Source organism: Crotalus tigris, unplaced genomic scaffold (assembly GCF_016545835.1).
Source record: "Crotalus tigris isolate CLP2741 ecotype Arizona unplaced genomic scaffold, ASM1654583v1 scf7180000018053.2689490, whole genome shotgun sequence".
NCBI lineage: Eukaryota > Metazoa > Chordata > Lepidosauria > Squamata > Viperidae > Crotalus > Crotalus tigris.
The window spans coordinates 207,810-223,221 of NW_024096796.1; the positions used below are offsets into that span (position 1 = coordinate 207,810).

Below are 15,412 nucleotides of genomic sequence, written 5' to 3' on the forward strand. Positions count from 1 at the left end.
AGGGGCAAACACACAGGGAGGTGGTCGAGGAACCAAATCCCGACTACAACACCTCTGACTTCACTCAGGGGACAACTGAGTTTTGGGACAGCACTGAAACCCCCACAAGCCCGGGGACAGAACGGGAACAAGGGGACAGACAACCTCCTGACAGGTCTTGGACAGACCTGGGAGGTTCTACAGAATCGCCCAACAGTGACAGTCACTTAAAGGGGCCAGAGAGCCTGCAGCTAGGCAGGACAACCAGGTCAAAAAGAGAAAGAAGCCCTGGCCTGACGAGCCCAGTGGGCAAGCAAGCAGGCCAGGCATTGGAGCACAGTCCTTGGGAACCACCAGGGTGTAACAGGGGGGGCAGGTATGCAGCACCCCTCAGTCAAGGGGTACTTGGCAGGTACCCAGAAGTCAGGAGGTCACAGAGAGCCAGAAGATCTCCTAAGTATTTAGAAGATTTTGTAACTCTATTGGCAAAACAGAGTTAATAGAGAACATTCCTGTACACATAGGATAATAGAACACTAGGAACGATAGAAGCTGAGGGGATCACTGGCACTGGGTAGTATGGGCACCACGCTCGCATTAGGTTGTATGTTATTATTGTATGATTATAGTCTTAGCCGGGGGGGAAGGGGTGTTATGTCCTGAGCTTGTGGAAGCAGGCTCGGGGCATTGCAACGGTCCTGGGCAGGTGAAAGCTGCCCGGGACCAGACTTGCTGTCGCCAGCACTTGCGTGCATGCACGGGTGCTGGCGCGCCAAATGTTGCAGATTGACCCGGGAATGGCCTATAAAAGAGGCCGGGAGATTTGGGCGTTGTCGGCGTTTTGTAACCAGTATGCTGAACAGAAATAAAGAAGTTCCTGAGAACTACAACTGCTTCTCGTGTCATTGCCATTTCGCGAAGGACGCAACAGTTTGTGTTGAGTCCTTGGCGAAAAGCAGACACGAGAAGCAGTTGTAGTTCTCAGGTTTTCTTTTATTCTGTGTTCAGCTTACAGGTGAAGGCTTCAGCAACGCCCAAAACCTCCCAGCCTCTTATATAGGCAATTCCCGGGTCAATGTGTTACTTTTCCCGCACCAGCACCCGCGCATGCGCACAGGCGCTGGGGACAGCCTGTCTGGTCCCGGGCAGCTTGCACCTGCCCGGGACTGCCTGCAAACACCCCGAGCCCGTTTGCAAGGCTCGGGACATAACACCCCTTTCCCCCGGGCTAAGACTACTACCAACATACAATTATTTCTTGATGCAATGTTCCACTCCCCAGTGCTTCTACTGTTTACTGGCTTTTGTTTGGCCAGCAATGTTATGTAATCCTCTAAGTATTTAGGAGATTTCCTTGCTCTCTGTGACCTTGTCAGCTCTGGGTTTCTGACAGGTGTTCCCTGACTGAGGGGAGACGTGAGCCTGTTCTCTTTATCATGCCTTGGTGCCTTCCAAGGACTGTGCCCCAATGCCTGGCCTGCTCGCTCGCCCACCGGGCTCGTCAGGCCAGGGCTTCTGTCACTTTGTGACCTGGTTGACCTGCCTAGTTGTAGGCCCTCGGGCCCCTTGAAGTGATAGCCACTGCTGGGCGTCTCTGTAGAACCTCCTAGGTCCGTCCAAGACCTGTCAGGAGGCTGTCCATTCCCCAAACCCCGTTCTGTGTCCGGGCTCGTGTGGGTTTCTGTACCTTCCCAAAACTCAGTTACTCCCTGATTTGGGCTAGAGGTGTTGCGGTCGGGACTTGGTTCCTCGACCACCTCCCTGTATGTTTGACCCCCAATTTTGCATTTGTCTTTTTTGAGCTTGAGGCCTGTTTTCCTGAACCTTAACAGAACAGCCCTTAGCCTTTCAGCTAGAATGTGTGTGGAGTCTCCTGCAATTAAGACATCATCAAAGTAGGGGCAAACCCCCGGTATGCCCCGTAGTGTGTTTTCCATTATGCTTTGGAAAATCCCAGAGCGACATTCACTCCAAACTGTAGCCTTTTTACCTTAAAGGCTCCCCTGTGGGTCACAATAGTCTGAGCTATAGCAGCATCATCATCAACAGGCAGCTGTTGATACGCTTGAGCTAGGTCAAGCTTTGCAAAAACGCGCCCCCCCTTGAGGGAGGCCAGAATATGACTGACCACAGGAACAGGATAGGCATGTTGCTGCAATGCCTTATTCAGAGTGCATTTGTAGTCAGCACAAATGCGAATGTCCCCATTTGCCTTTAGAGGCGTGACAATGGGGGTCTCCCAAGGGCTGGAATCAACAGGTTCTAGGATTCCCTGTTGGATCAGTTTGTCTAACTCAGTGTCAATTTTACTCTTTAAAGAAAAAGGGACCCTTCTTGCTTTAATTCTAATGGGCATGACAGTGGGGTCTAGTTTTAAGGACACAGGGGGTCCCTTGAATGTGCCCAGCTGGGGGCTGAAAACATCTGCAAATTCTTTACAGACTTCCTGTAGGTTGAGTGTTTGTAAGCTGTTCAGCCCTGTGACGTGTATCCCCAAGGCTTCAAACCAATCGAGTCCTATGAGACTCGTTCGTTCACCCCCTACTACTAATATGTCTAGTGGACTTTCAAAATTCTTATACTGTACGTTAAGGGTGGCCTCCCCCTTAACACACACTCTCGAATTTTGAAAGTCTGTTAACACAATGTCAGAAGGCCTTAATTTAGCCTGAGTTCCACTGCCGGAACAAATCTTCCTAAATGTATGTAAGGATATGATTGAAAGGGCAGACTCCATGTCTAGTTCCATAGTTAATGGAACCCCTTGTAGCTTCACCTTGAGTGACAGCTTTTTCTTGATGGGCTTGTGTGTGCTGTCCTGAAGATGCTTCTTCGCGAAGTGCAAAAACCTACCCTATTCTGGCTGGGGACCCTGGTACCTTTCAGGCGCAGTTCTTCCTGAGGTTGTACCTTTCGTCAGCCCAGACACACAGCTGCAATATGTCCTTGTTTCCCGCACGCCCGGCAGATAGCGGAGCGGAACTTGCAGTCGGTTCTCCTGTGGCGACCTCCACAGCCGATGCACTTGAGGGGAGCTGCAGAGCTTCCTTTCTGATTCCCTTCCTTCGTGGGGTGGAGACGGTCGACTTCCTCGTCCGGATCCTCCTCGGAGTTCCCTTGGACCTCCTCTTGGTGCACGGATGCAACATCTGGACTGTTCCTGATCGGCCGCATGTTTTTGACGGCGCCGCCTGCTGCTTCTTCTGCGATGACCTCTCTTAAGGCATCTTGGAAGGACAAGTCTTCTTTGGCGAAAAGCCTCTGTTGTAGATCTCGATGTCTTAAGCCGCACACGAATCGGTCCCTCAGTCGTTCTTCGAGGTCCTTGAACTCGCAGTGCTTGGCGGCCTTCCTCAATGCGGCGATGTATTCTTTGGCCGACTCTCCGGATCGTTGATCCCTCTGCTCGAAGGTGTGGCGCCATGCGATGACGGACATCTTGGGCTGGAAGTGCTCCTTCAATAGCTTCTTTAGATCTGCGTAGCTGACAGACTCTAATTGGACAGGTGCTGCAAGGTTCTCTGCGATTTCGAAGGCGTCTTGACCGCAGACACAAAGCAGGGTGGCAGCCTTCAAGCTATCTTCCCTCACTTGGTTTACCTTGAGGTAATTTTCCACCCTGGCTACGTAGGACTCCCACAGCTCTGGATGTGAGACGTCGAATTCCGAAAGCCTTCCGACTTTTGCCATTTTCAGGAGACGGGTCTATCAGCCAGCCTACCCCCGAATGCGCACTGGATTGGCGGGTAGCTGCCGAGTCAACGCCATTCCGCCGCTCAGGACTCACTTGGGTAAGCTTACACCTCTTCCTTTCCAGGCGATGTAAGGCATCCCACCTTCGTCGCCAGTGTTGAGTCCTTGGCGAAAAGCAGACACGAGAAGCAGTTGTAGTTCTCAGGTTTTCTTTTATTCTGTGTTCAGCTTACAGGTGAAGGCTTCAGCAACGCCCAAAACCTCCCAGCCTCTTATATAGGTAATTCCCGGGTCAATGTGTTACTTTTCCAGCGCCAGCACCCGCGCATGCGCACAGGCGCTGGCGACAGCCTGTCTGGTCCCGGGCAGCTTGCACCTGCCCGGGATTGCCTGCAAATGCCCCGAGCCCATTTGCAAGGCTCGGGACATAACACCTTGCATCTTTGATTAACTTGGAATTTAACTTATTGACCAAAGGAAAACAACATAGGAATTGTCACTTAACACTTTTGATATTTCTTACTAGCAATACTTACAGGAGTATTTACTGTGTCAGAAGCACAAAAAAGTATATTGTATTGAATGGCTTTACTTATCCCATCCCAAAATGTTTTACCTTTTATCCAGGCTGTTGCTGAAATAACCTCAGGACACAATCAAGCTTGTCCTTGAAATGGGACTGATTTAATTAATATTGTTCTTCTTATCCCAAAATTTGATTTTCAATTTTATTTTCAGAATAATTTATCTCTTCAATGCTGTATTTTATATCATCTGCCTATACTGCAGGCTGTATTTTATATCATCTGCCTACACTGCAGTGCAATCCTCATCACAACCCTCAGAATTATCTGCTGTTATTTTAGCTTTCCCCACCTTTTCTCAACAAACTTTTAACCTAATCTCTGACTCTCATTATGTGTGCCACCTTATTTTTAATCTTATAGGTGCTTACATCATGCCCAGGATTAACTCCAATCTTATGGCTTTGTTTTTAACTTTACAGCAGCTATCCTTTGTTTCTCACATATGTATCGGTCCTTTAAGGACTGCCTTCATAAACAATTAAAAAAGGAGGGATCAAGGGTACCTAATTTGCAATTTGCATCAAGTCAATAAAGTCTTAATTAAACCAGCTAAATATTTCTTTTCAAAACACTACTGCCTACCAGCATCCCTTTCAGCAGAAAGCTGTGCTTCCTAATCCATTGGTATATTATCAGAAATTGCCTGAAAAAAACTGGTTAGATCCAATTCCATTATTAACTTGGCGGTGAGGCTATGCTCTGTGCTTGCTCCTACAGGTCCTCTCTGGATTCCAGCCCAGTGTGTGCAACCAGCCAAAGATGTCATGGCATCAAGTCCAGAACCCAATACTGGAAATGAAGCAGGTGACTCTTCAGACAGCACAACATCCCTTTCACTCTCACCATCACAGTTGGCCAACAACCTGGGGCGATGTGAAGAACCTAACATCCAAAGCGCAGGAGGTTCTGAGACAACAGGGAAAAGAACCTACACCAGAGAATTTATGAGCTGCCATATTTGTGGTTTTGACTGCAAATTCCTTAGTCATTCTTTGCCTCTCTTTCCTTCTTAATTGCTGCGTGGGGGCTGAAGCTCTCCCATCTCATCCTTTAGAATCACGGATGAAATATAATATTTGGGTGCAATTACCTAATGTAACACAAGTGACAGACTTTTGTATTTCTGAATCATATGACATGGAAAATCTACTCTCTACCTGTCTTATACCTGTGTGTAGCCCAGCTTCAGTTTTTTGTGTTGTTTCAATCTTTCTGATCAATCTGGCGTTATTCAAAAGCAAATTAATGTTTTACATAACTTGGCTTCTGATTTAAAAATTGATACCTTAGGAAATTGGTAGAGTGCTCTATGGTCATGGCCTCCCATTGGCCTTCTTGGAAAGATTGTTCAATATCTCATTATAATAGTTGCTTTCTTTTTCAGCTGTTGTTGTTTATTTCAATGTCTTTTTTCTTTACTTAATAAAATGTCTTGCAATCTTCCATACTAAGCTAAGACCCACTCACTACTCCTGCTTAAGATGTCTTCATTAATAAAATAGAAAAAGGTGGGATGTGGAGGAATTTGCACGTGCAGCAAACAGCCATGCATTGCCCCCCACAAACCTCATAACCTTTTGATGCCCTTTGTCCCAAGGAAGCAGCCAAAAGATCACCCCCCTTTTGACTTAATATCTTACCTACCTAAATAATAAGTTCCCCCTTATCTCTTCCTGTCTTTATCTCTTCTTGTCTTTATCAGTTCTTTCTCCTTTTCTAATTTACCTGTATTTGTTTTTACCTGCTCTCAACAGGTAATATGTTACTAGAAAATAATTGCTTATATGAAGGAATTTTTCAATTACTTTATGTCAACAGCTAAAGATTAAACTTCTAAATGTAAAATGTCAGCAGTTAATGGTAAAGCCTATGTATGTAAAAAGTATATAAGAAACAATAAACTCAGAGTTTGTCAAGCTGTGTGAAGATGTGTCATGCAGCTTCAAACCTCTGCACAAGACATGCCTGAGTCTTTTTCTTAGCATTGTTACACTCATGATCCTGGGATGCTAGAACCATTATAAATACATGCCGGTTGCCAAGCGGCCTAATTTTGATCATGGGACTGAGGGGATGTTGTGACAAGTTTTAAGCGTGACCAATTCTAAATCACTTTTTTTTAATACTGTTGTCCTTTTGAACAATGACTAAATGAAGGTTGCGAGTCCAGGACTATCTGCCCCACAAAAAAGGCTTGTCTGCATTTAGCTTTCTTTTACAGGAGAAGAGAGTTCGAGAACCGTTCAGTGTTCCAACTTTCCATTCTTGGACATTGTCCATGTTGAATGTTCTGATCCTATTGTTCCCAGTTGTGATCTTGCCTCCCCTTGACAAACACAAGTTAAAGGTTAATTCCTTGCTGCAATGACAGGGTAGTCCTTCTCATGGGGAATATACCACCTAAAGTTAACAGTTGTATGCATAAGAGCCCTGCCTTTGTCATAGCAGATGTTGATTGGCTGGCTTACCTGTCTGTTGCCATACTGGCTGAGGGTGCTACTGGATTTATTGGGAGGATTTAGGAAACAGATGAGAAGCCTTTGGTGCAGACCTTGGGTAAGGTTTGAGATAATTTTTTTGTTATCTGAAAAACTGACCTGTGTGTAAGATTTGCTGGCTGATTTATAGATTTTGTAATGTTTGTCTTATGATCAAAGATTATATGGGAGTCCAAAATTCAGGGCTCTCCTCCGTAGTTGGAATGATGGGTGCAGTTTGAGTTTCTAAATCTCAGAACAGAGAAAGCGAAGCCAAGAATCTTCTGCTACAGAAAAAAAAAGTCTTGAAAAAGACTTTTCTTTCCTTGTCTCAAATTGAAACTGAAGGATAATTCGTGTGTGTGTGTAAGATTGTCCTCTGACAAAGGATAAGTAACAAAAATAATTATGTAGTAAACTGTTAGGTTTCTTTTTTATCTTTTATTGATTTTCTAATTTTACATTTAAGTATTTAAAAAGCAACATGGCGGCTGAGTTAATCAATAATTCAATGACATACAAGTATCTTTAGTATAAGTCTCAAACTACCACATTAAATATTTCCTCTCTTTTCCCCTTAGTATTTACTGTCTCATGTTTAAACTAATACAATTCTTATTATATCAATTAAATAAAAATAACATTCTTATATTTATCAATAATTTTTAGCTTATACATATCCTGGTTATTTTAACATTCAGTCTTTATGGACAATCAATGTCCTAATTCGTTTTTCCCAATTTTTAGTTTCCCATTAATATTAATATTTAAATTTAACATTTAATATTTATAGTTTCCAAGTTTTAAGTAACCAAAGTTCCCTTTATCACAATTCATCACAAAGTCTAATATTCAGGATACACGTTTTATCTATTTCTCACCAACTTACATAACAACAACAATAATAATAAAAGTTGGAAGGGACCTTGGAGATCATTTAGTCCAACCCCCTGCTCAGGCAGGAAACCCTATACCATTTCTGTAAGGTGACTTTGTTCCCAGCCTCTCTAACCCTCTTAGCCTGCAATTTCGTGCCCCTCGTCCACATTGCACTGCAGCCAGAGCGCTGTGAAATAGAGGGACCCTTCCAGTCTCCAGCGCATCACCTTTTGTTGGCAGGTAGTACAGCCCGATCGGAAGCGCTCAGAAAACATGCAATACACTAACCCTCGATCTGGATAACTGCAGGTTTTTTATCACACTTGTCGGAGACACAGATGCTAAACAATGGTTTATTTAGACAGAATGTATACATGTTGAAGAAAATTTGTGCTTTAAAGCGTTGTGTGAATGAAAGTGGATGATCAGTTGATTGTGCGCCCAGCCATGGTAGTTTATGCAATAAACCATGGCTACTTGAACCCTGAGTTATAATTCCTTGAGTAGGTGGGCGATTATATAGATTTGTTAGATAAGTAGTAAGTAAATGAGACACAAGTGACCAGAAAACCACGCCAGAAGGCGTTGAAGACTATGCACGAGTCCACATAGCCTCAGCCACGTTCCATCAATTGGTTTGCCAGAATACTGTATGATGTCAGAGCCTACGTTCCCATTAGTTGCGCAGGTACAGCAAAAAAACTCCTATAAGAGCGCTACGTTTGTCATAGCAGATGTTGATTGGCTGGGTTACTTATCTGTTGCCATACCAGCCGAGGGTACTACTGGATTTATTGGGAGGGTTTAGGGAACGGATGAGAAACGTTTGGTGGAGAAGTTTTGCGAGCTAGGTTGGGTAAGGTTTGAGATAAAATTTTGTTATCTAAAAAACTGACCTGCGTGTAAGATTTCCTGGTTGATTTATAGATTTTGTAATGTTTCTCTTATGATCAAAGATTATACGGGATAGATGTTGTGTTTAGGGGCACAAATCTTTTATATACTGTATTTGCAGAGTGTCTCATTACAGCGCGTGGTATTAGGGTTTCTTTTCTTTTTTTTGCACAAGGTCCTGCTATGACCATCCTCCTGATTTGCTTTTGAGTCCAAAATTCAGGGCTCTCTTCCGTAGTTGGAATGATGGGCGCAGTTTGAATGTATACATGTTGAAGAAAATTTGTGCTTATACGGGTTAATTTTGGAAATGGAAAGTGAACAAGTTAAACAATGATAAAATGGGCAAAAAACTTTGGCTACAATATAGAACTAGAAAAATGGCAAAAGCTATGGGAGAGAAATTACAAATTAACAATGTCAACTTCATATAAAGAAAACTTGTATAGAATGTTTCATAGATGGCACTTGCCACCAGCAAGATTAGCAAAAATGTTTAAAAATATGTCAGATAGATGCTAGAAATGTAAGCACAACCCAGGCACGTAGTATCACATTTGGTGGACATGTGGCAAAGCTAAGGCTTATTGGGAAAAGATACATACGTGGTTAGAAAAAATATTAGGTGAACACATTGATTTTAAACATGAACTTTTTTTACTAGGTATAATACCTGAAAAGATTAATAAGCAGAGTTTATATTTAATTTTACACATTACCACAGCAGTGAGAATAATCTGTGCGCAATATTGGAAGAATGAAGGATGGCCATCAGACGAAGAAATAATCAGAAAAATATTGGAATGCACAGAGATGGACAGATTAACTATGAGATTGAAAGATAAAGAAGCCACAGACTACTACCAAACTTGGGATTTATTTTATCGTTGGTTAGAGGAAAGAATGAAGGATTAGGAATCAAATATGTATTAGCATAGCTAACCCCAGACAGCTCATTGATTGGAAAATTAACATATGTATGCAAAAGAGAATCAATAAAATCTCTATATAAAAAAAAGAGGATTGAAGAGAGGTTCAGACCTCACCCAGTCTCATCTGTGCTGCTTTATAGGTGTCTGGTGGTAAGTTTCACTTTGGCTGTCTGCAGCTTAGTGACAGGCCATATTTCTATGGCCAGTCTTTCGTCCACTGGTTTGGAGGGCTGCCCCGGATTGAGCAGAAGAGCTACCGGTTTGCCGATGCAGCCGCCATGGACGCTTGGAAGATGAACTCCATCTTTCTAGTTCAGTTTCATATCGCTGGGGGGGGGCTAAAAGGGTCAAAAAGTCACCCCGAAGAGGTGACCAGCAAGGAAGCGCTTTCGCTGGATTGCAAGAGAGTGATAGCTCTCCCGTTAGAACCGGCGTTCCCCTCCAAACTGGCGGACGAAAGAATATCAAACTGAAAGAATCTGATCATAGGTTGTGCTTAACTAATTCTCTGTATTTAATGCAGGTGGGTCATTTTCTACCAGAAAAAGCCCTTGCCTTTTTTACTGGCTCAACTCACACTTTCTCAACCCAGTATGGTTCTGGAAGCAAAACCTGATGTTGTCCACCACCCATACTGGCCTCGGAATTTGGAACTCCAAAATTACATCCCAAATGACCGACCCTCATGGCAATTCTTGACATTCGTATTCTCTACTTCAGGAATTCTCTTGCTATTGACTTGGTTCGTAGCAAGTTGGCGAAGCAAGACATGGGGCCCTTTTGGAACTTGGCGCACCTTGATCATTTGCTGGTTTACCATCTGTGTTTTTATTCATACTGTCATCGAGGGCTGGTTTGCCCTTTACTATATGGAAATCCCAGGGGATCAATCCTTTCTCTCGCAGCTCTGTAAGATGTGTGTCTATCTGGTTTCTGTCTCTTGATTTTGGGGAAAAATTGATGCAGCAGGTTAACATGGGCAGAAAGTGGAGGGTGGGCAGGAGGATCCGCATGATGCATAAATGGAGCAAATGACACATCGGTAAATCCTTCTATTGTGTACTTGAATCAGACTTCAGAACACAAATATGTGATAGTGACCCTTGTGTAGACAGTCTTTGCTTGCCAATAGTAACTTGGACCAGCAAATTCAGTGTAACTGATGTGGCCATAAGTCATTGTCACATGACCACAACAACGTATAACAGGGGTCTTCAAACTTGGACCTTTTATGACTTATGGACTTCAACTCCCAGAATTCCTTAGACAGGCACACTGGCTGAGGAATTCTGGGAGTTGAAGTCAACAAGTCATAAAAGGGCCAAGTCTGAAGACCCCTTGACTTATAAGAACAGTTCCTGCAGTCCCAGTTGCCCTCTTTAGATGACTCCTGAATGGTTGTAGCATCCCTCAATCACATGATCACCATTTGCAACCTCCTGGTGGCTTCCCTGTTAACATTTGTTGGAAGCCAGCAATGAAGGTTGCAAATGGTAGTCTCATAATAGCAGGATGTTGTGATACAATTGCAAGCCAGTTGCAAGTACCTGACCCACATTAACCTGATCATAGGGCTGCTATGATGGCCAGAACTACAAGGACAGTTGTGAGTTCTTCAGCACTGTTGTAACTTCAAACAGCCAGTGAACAAGTGGACATTAAATGAGGATTACTTGTATGTATGTGGTTATTTTTGAGATAGCACTATCCTGCAATCACTCCAGAAATAGATTTCCAAATTCTCCAGATTGATTGTTTTTTGTATCTGCAGGCAGCTTTTTGTCTGTACCTTTGAAAGGCACCTATTACAACTGTGCAATAAGAGTGAGAGGAAAATATAAAATGTGCAGATAAAACTGGATTCAGCTGTTATAACACTAGAATAGTTTAATGCTTCTGCTATGCTCTCCATATAGAGCTCTGTCTATTTTTTTGTGCATGTAGAACTATTGATACTTAATATGAGCCGAGGTGGCGCAGCAGTTAGAGTGCAGTACTGCAGGCCACTTTACCTCACTGTGTTCAGCAGGTCAGCAGTTGAAATCTCACCGACTCAAGGTTGACTCAGCCTTCCATCCTTTCGGGGTAGGTAAAATGAGAACCCAGATTGTTGGGGGCAATGTAAATATATATATACATTGCTTACTGGTATACACCGCTTAGAGAGTGCTTGCACTTATAGCGGTATATAAGTCTCATAAATAAATAAATAAAATAGTTCATAAGAAAAGTCCCACATATAGGAACTTGATATGATGTGAAAACTGAAATAAGGCCACAAATAGATTTCCACATATAATTATCCTTAGGGAACCTGTGTTAAAGGTTTCATGCTAGGGCTGTGGGGTACAATGGAATGTGAAAAGGGACTACTTTAAAGCAATGCATTTTTCCCTGTGGTCGCCTGGCTGCTCTCTGCAGCTGCACCATGATGCTGAGAAAATGCATTTGATATAAAGCACTGCACAAGTGACATATGTGTGCCCTCCTGTGCTTTTGAATCACCTCTGTTTTATTGAAAAGTTTTAGAGTCTACCCTCCAGGTTGGCTGGATGGAGAGCATTAAAGAGAGCACTGGGGAAAAAAACTCATCTTGAATTGAACTATGTAAGAGGATACTAATATTTTGCAGATGTAACCCACTGTATTTCCCTCAGTGGTTGGAAGATGTTTGCCATATGGCTCAGCTCATTTTGTATCTGTATTATTACATTTTTTAAAATTCACCTCACTGTATGTGTCAACTCAAGGCAGTGAACATATCTAATACTCCATCCTCCATATCTAATACTCCACAAAAGAAGTATGTGTGAAGTGGTTCAGCCTGACAGACTAACAGGCCTAAAATCACTCACAGTCTCCTGCTTTCTAGACCAGCACTTTAACCATCTGTTCCCTAATTATTTCCTTTTTCTTCCCCAAACTCCTGAATTAGCCTTCACATAGAATATGGTCCAATTAGATATAGCATGTATATCAACAACAAGATGTAACAGTATCTGTTGTAGATAAAACAAGTTTGATTGAAGACAGGTTAGTATTTGTTGAGATTAATCCATGGAGCATCTTCAACCTAATGCTTTCCACATATGTGAGAGAAAATGAGAAATGAAATCCAGCATACCTGAAAGTTTTCAAAGTGGACAAGTTGGTTTATATATTTATATTAATATATATACCTAGAAAGCTGCATTTTTTGCAGAAGTGAAAATAGTATGTCAGCTGAAAGAACATTATCCATAACGGTTCCTGGGAATTGGAGCCAGCAGTACAGAATCTGCAGTATCAACTCACTTAATCCTTATAAAATTCTAGGTAAAAAACATATAGCTATAATGCTATGCTTTGAAATTGTAACAAGAAGGGAAGCAGAAATCAGATTAGAAATATTACGTTTTATATTAGTCACAATAATTCACTTTGCACATCTGGCTTTGCCATGGTTTGCTGAATAAGCCATAATGAAAGGGGTACACATACAACACACTAAAACCTTCAAATTCGACAACTACATCTGAATTTAAGAATATTTGATTCCTTCTAGTATTATCAAAACTGCGAGAAGTGAAAATGTATGTTTCTTAATATTTGCATTTGTTACCAAAAAGCATGATTTTAGGCTAAAGTAAGTCCTCGTGTATTTAGAAAGTTTTATTGGTGTGATAGCATTCATGTGGTCTTCATAATCTCACATTCATTATATGTTGCCTTCTAGAATAGGAAGTACTTGGAAATTTCAGAACAGATGTGTTTGGTTTAAGGAGTTGGAGACAGGTGTCACTTCTGCACCTCTAGATGTTCCAAGCATCTATTTGCCTTTTATCTAAAGTGGTGCACAACCCTTTTATAATTAATATTTAAGAAAAATATAGGGAAATTCACAAACTCTCTCTACTTCAGTTCCCATGAATTTCTTCTTCTACTAATTTCTCTTTATATCTTCCAGGGAAGGAATATGGCAAAGCTGACAGCAGATATATGATGTAAGTATTAACTTTGAAATGATAGGCAAAGGTCTGGATATTTCTGCAAAGATCCAGCATTAAGCAATTTTGAACACAAGTACCTGGTCTGAGTATGGGGATAGGGAAAGGATGATTTGACATAATGCAAACATAAATATAGCTGAGATGTTCACAATTTTTGCATGAGTTCTCTTAATATATTTTCTGTTGCCAAGACAACTTTTTAATAGGGCGAGTACAACAAAATTAAAAGAATACCTGCATTTCTTTTTAAGGATCCTAATCTTTTATATTTCTAAATTATTTTCACTCTCCTCACTTGCATCAAATTCTGCTGTTTGGCCTGAGATGGTTTTATTATCTTTGTGAATTTTCATGCATGCATGCATGCATGCATGCATGCATGCATCCATCCATCCATCCATCCATCCATCCATCCATCCATCCATCCATCCATCTATCTATATCTGTTTATCTAATCTATCATCCCCTTTCTCCCTCTCCAGATTGAATGTAGTGAACTGTAAGAAACCTGGGATGTTTTGGGACCTCAAGGTGAAATTCATTTCATTTATGTATTTGCAGATCAGATAATTTTATAATTTGCGTGGAAACAGTCACTTTCTGTGTTTTGACTCCCCTCAGTCTTTGGACTGCAGTCGCATTTCTTTCACGCCAGTCCCATCGATACGTGCTGCAGCTAGTGGTGTCAATAGGTAGGTATGCAAGACAAGGAGGGAGGTATGTCAGGATATATAAATGTTAATGCAATCTTTCAAAAGCAATTAAATATTTTTATTCTTGGTTAATGTTCCATACACCTGACTGCATTTCTTTTTTGGCTTGTCCACTTTTGATCTTTTCTTCCTACTTTAATCAGCCATGTTGTCTATCTCTAACCATAGGTCAACTATATGGTGATGTTCTCTACTTCTACACTGCATACCGTGATGGCTTTCGCCATAGTGAGAAGTGGCACCCTACCTACTTCTGGTTTTACTTTGTCTTTCTGAATGGTCTGTGGATTATCATTCCCTCTATTCTCATCTGGGATGCCTGGAAGCACCTCAGTGGTTGCCAGAGAGTAATAGATGCCAACAAGATCAAGAAACATTGATGTTTTGCACAGGAGGTCGTATTGGATGGTACTTCCAGCCCTTCAGAGGTTGATCTTGTATTCCTCCTGTTCCTCTGCACCTGTTTAGATATTTTCTGTGGTTTCTCTCCATTTTCAGTTAATTGATTGAATTGATGGTGGTTATTCTCTTCTTTAAATATTCATAGCTCTTAAATTATGAGCTTAAAATTAAGACTGCAGTTTTATCTTAATGAAGGTTTTTTTTTTAAATCAGGAAATTGTATTTCTAAATAAATGTCATTAGGATCAAGTGACTCAACTAATACTAGTCAGTATTAAACTGAGCCCTGCTGTAGACCATATAGCTTTGTTTCTCTTTATACCTGCAGCTATGATCAGTTAAGACTGCAAGGAGGGCCCCACACCTAGCATTCATAAAATTGAAGTATAGAGATTCTGCAGGAAATATTCAATCTTATTCTCAGATCAGGTAGAAGGTAGCGTTAGAGGGGCTCACAGCTTGCTTCTGTCCATATAAAGTGATTCAGCTACTTGCCTTGAAGATTCCTTTTGTTCCCATGTTGAATTAGTCAGTGAATGGCTTAAACTGGGAAATAGTATCTGACAGCTGTCTCTCAAGAATTATAAATACTTTGGCTTCAGGTTTGCAACAGTGCTGGCAGACTTGCAGAGTGATCGCGCTCTTCACCGTCTGTTTTTTCTCCACCGGGGACTCTGAAGAGGGTCGGAAGTCACCCTGTAGGGGCGACGAGCGTGAAGAGGACCCCTGAGTGATTGCGGAAGGGTGGCAGCCTTCCCGTTTGATCCGGGGCAGCTCTTCAAACTGATGGGGAAAAGATTGGCTATCAACATGGCCCATCATTAAGCTGCTGACAGCCGAAGCCAAATTCACTAACAAACACCTTGA

At 42.1% G+C, this 15,412-nt stretch overlaps 1 protein-coding gene across 4 annotated transcripts in view; it reads left to right on the forward strand.

Annotated features, from left to right (window-relative positions):
* Positions 1 to 14,846, forward strand: part of LOC120309645 (3-beta-hydroxysteroid-Delta(8),Delta(7)-isomerase-like) — a 35,632-nt gene extending 20,786 nt beyond the window's left edge. Inside the window, exons 1-5 of one of the 4 annotated variants that reach the window (XM_039347079.1) lie at positions 8,394 to 8,471; positions 9,965 to 10,350; positions 13,388 to 13,424; positions 13,992 to 14,122; positions 14,312 to 14,846. In XM_039347079.1, coding sequence (XP_039203013.1) covers positions 10,035 to 10,350; positions 13,388 to 13,424; positions 13,992 to 14,122; positions 14,312 to 14,523 — 696 coding nt within the window. In that variant the 5' untranslated portion in view covers positions 8,394 to 8,471; positions 9,965 to 10,034 and the 3' untranslated portion in view covers positions 14,524 to 14,846. Of the gene's footprint in view, positions 1 to 8,393; positions 8,472 to 9,964; positions 10,351 to 13,387; positions 13,425 to 13,991; positions 14,123 to 14,311 lie in introns of those variants that run through there. The other 3 variants (XM_039347081.1, XM_039347082.1, XM_039347080.1) reach the window with 3 other exon arrangements.
* Positions 14,847 to 15,412: the final 566 nt, after the last annotated feature.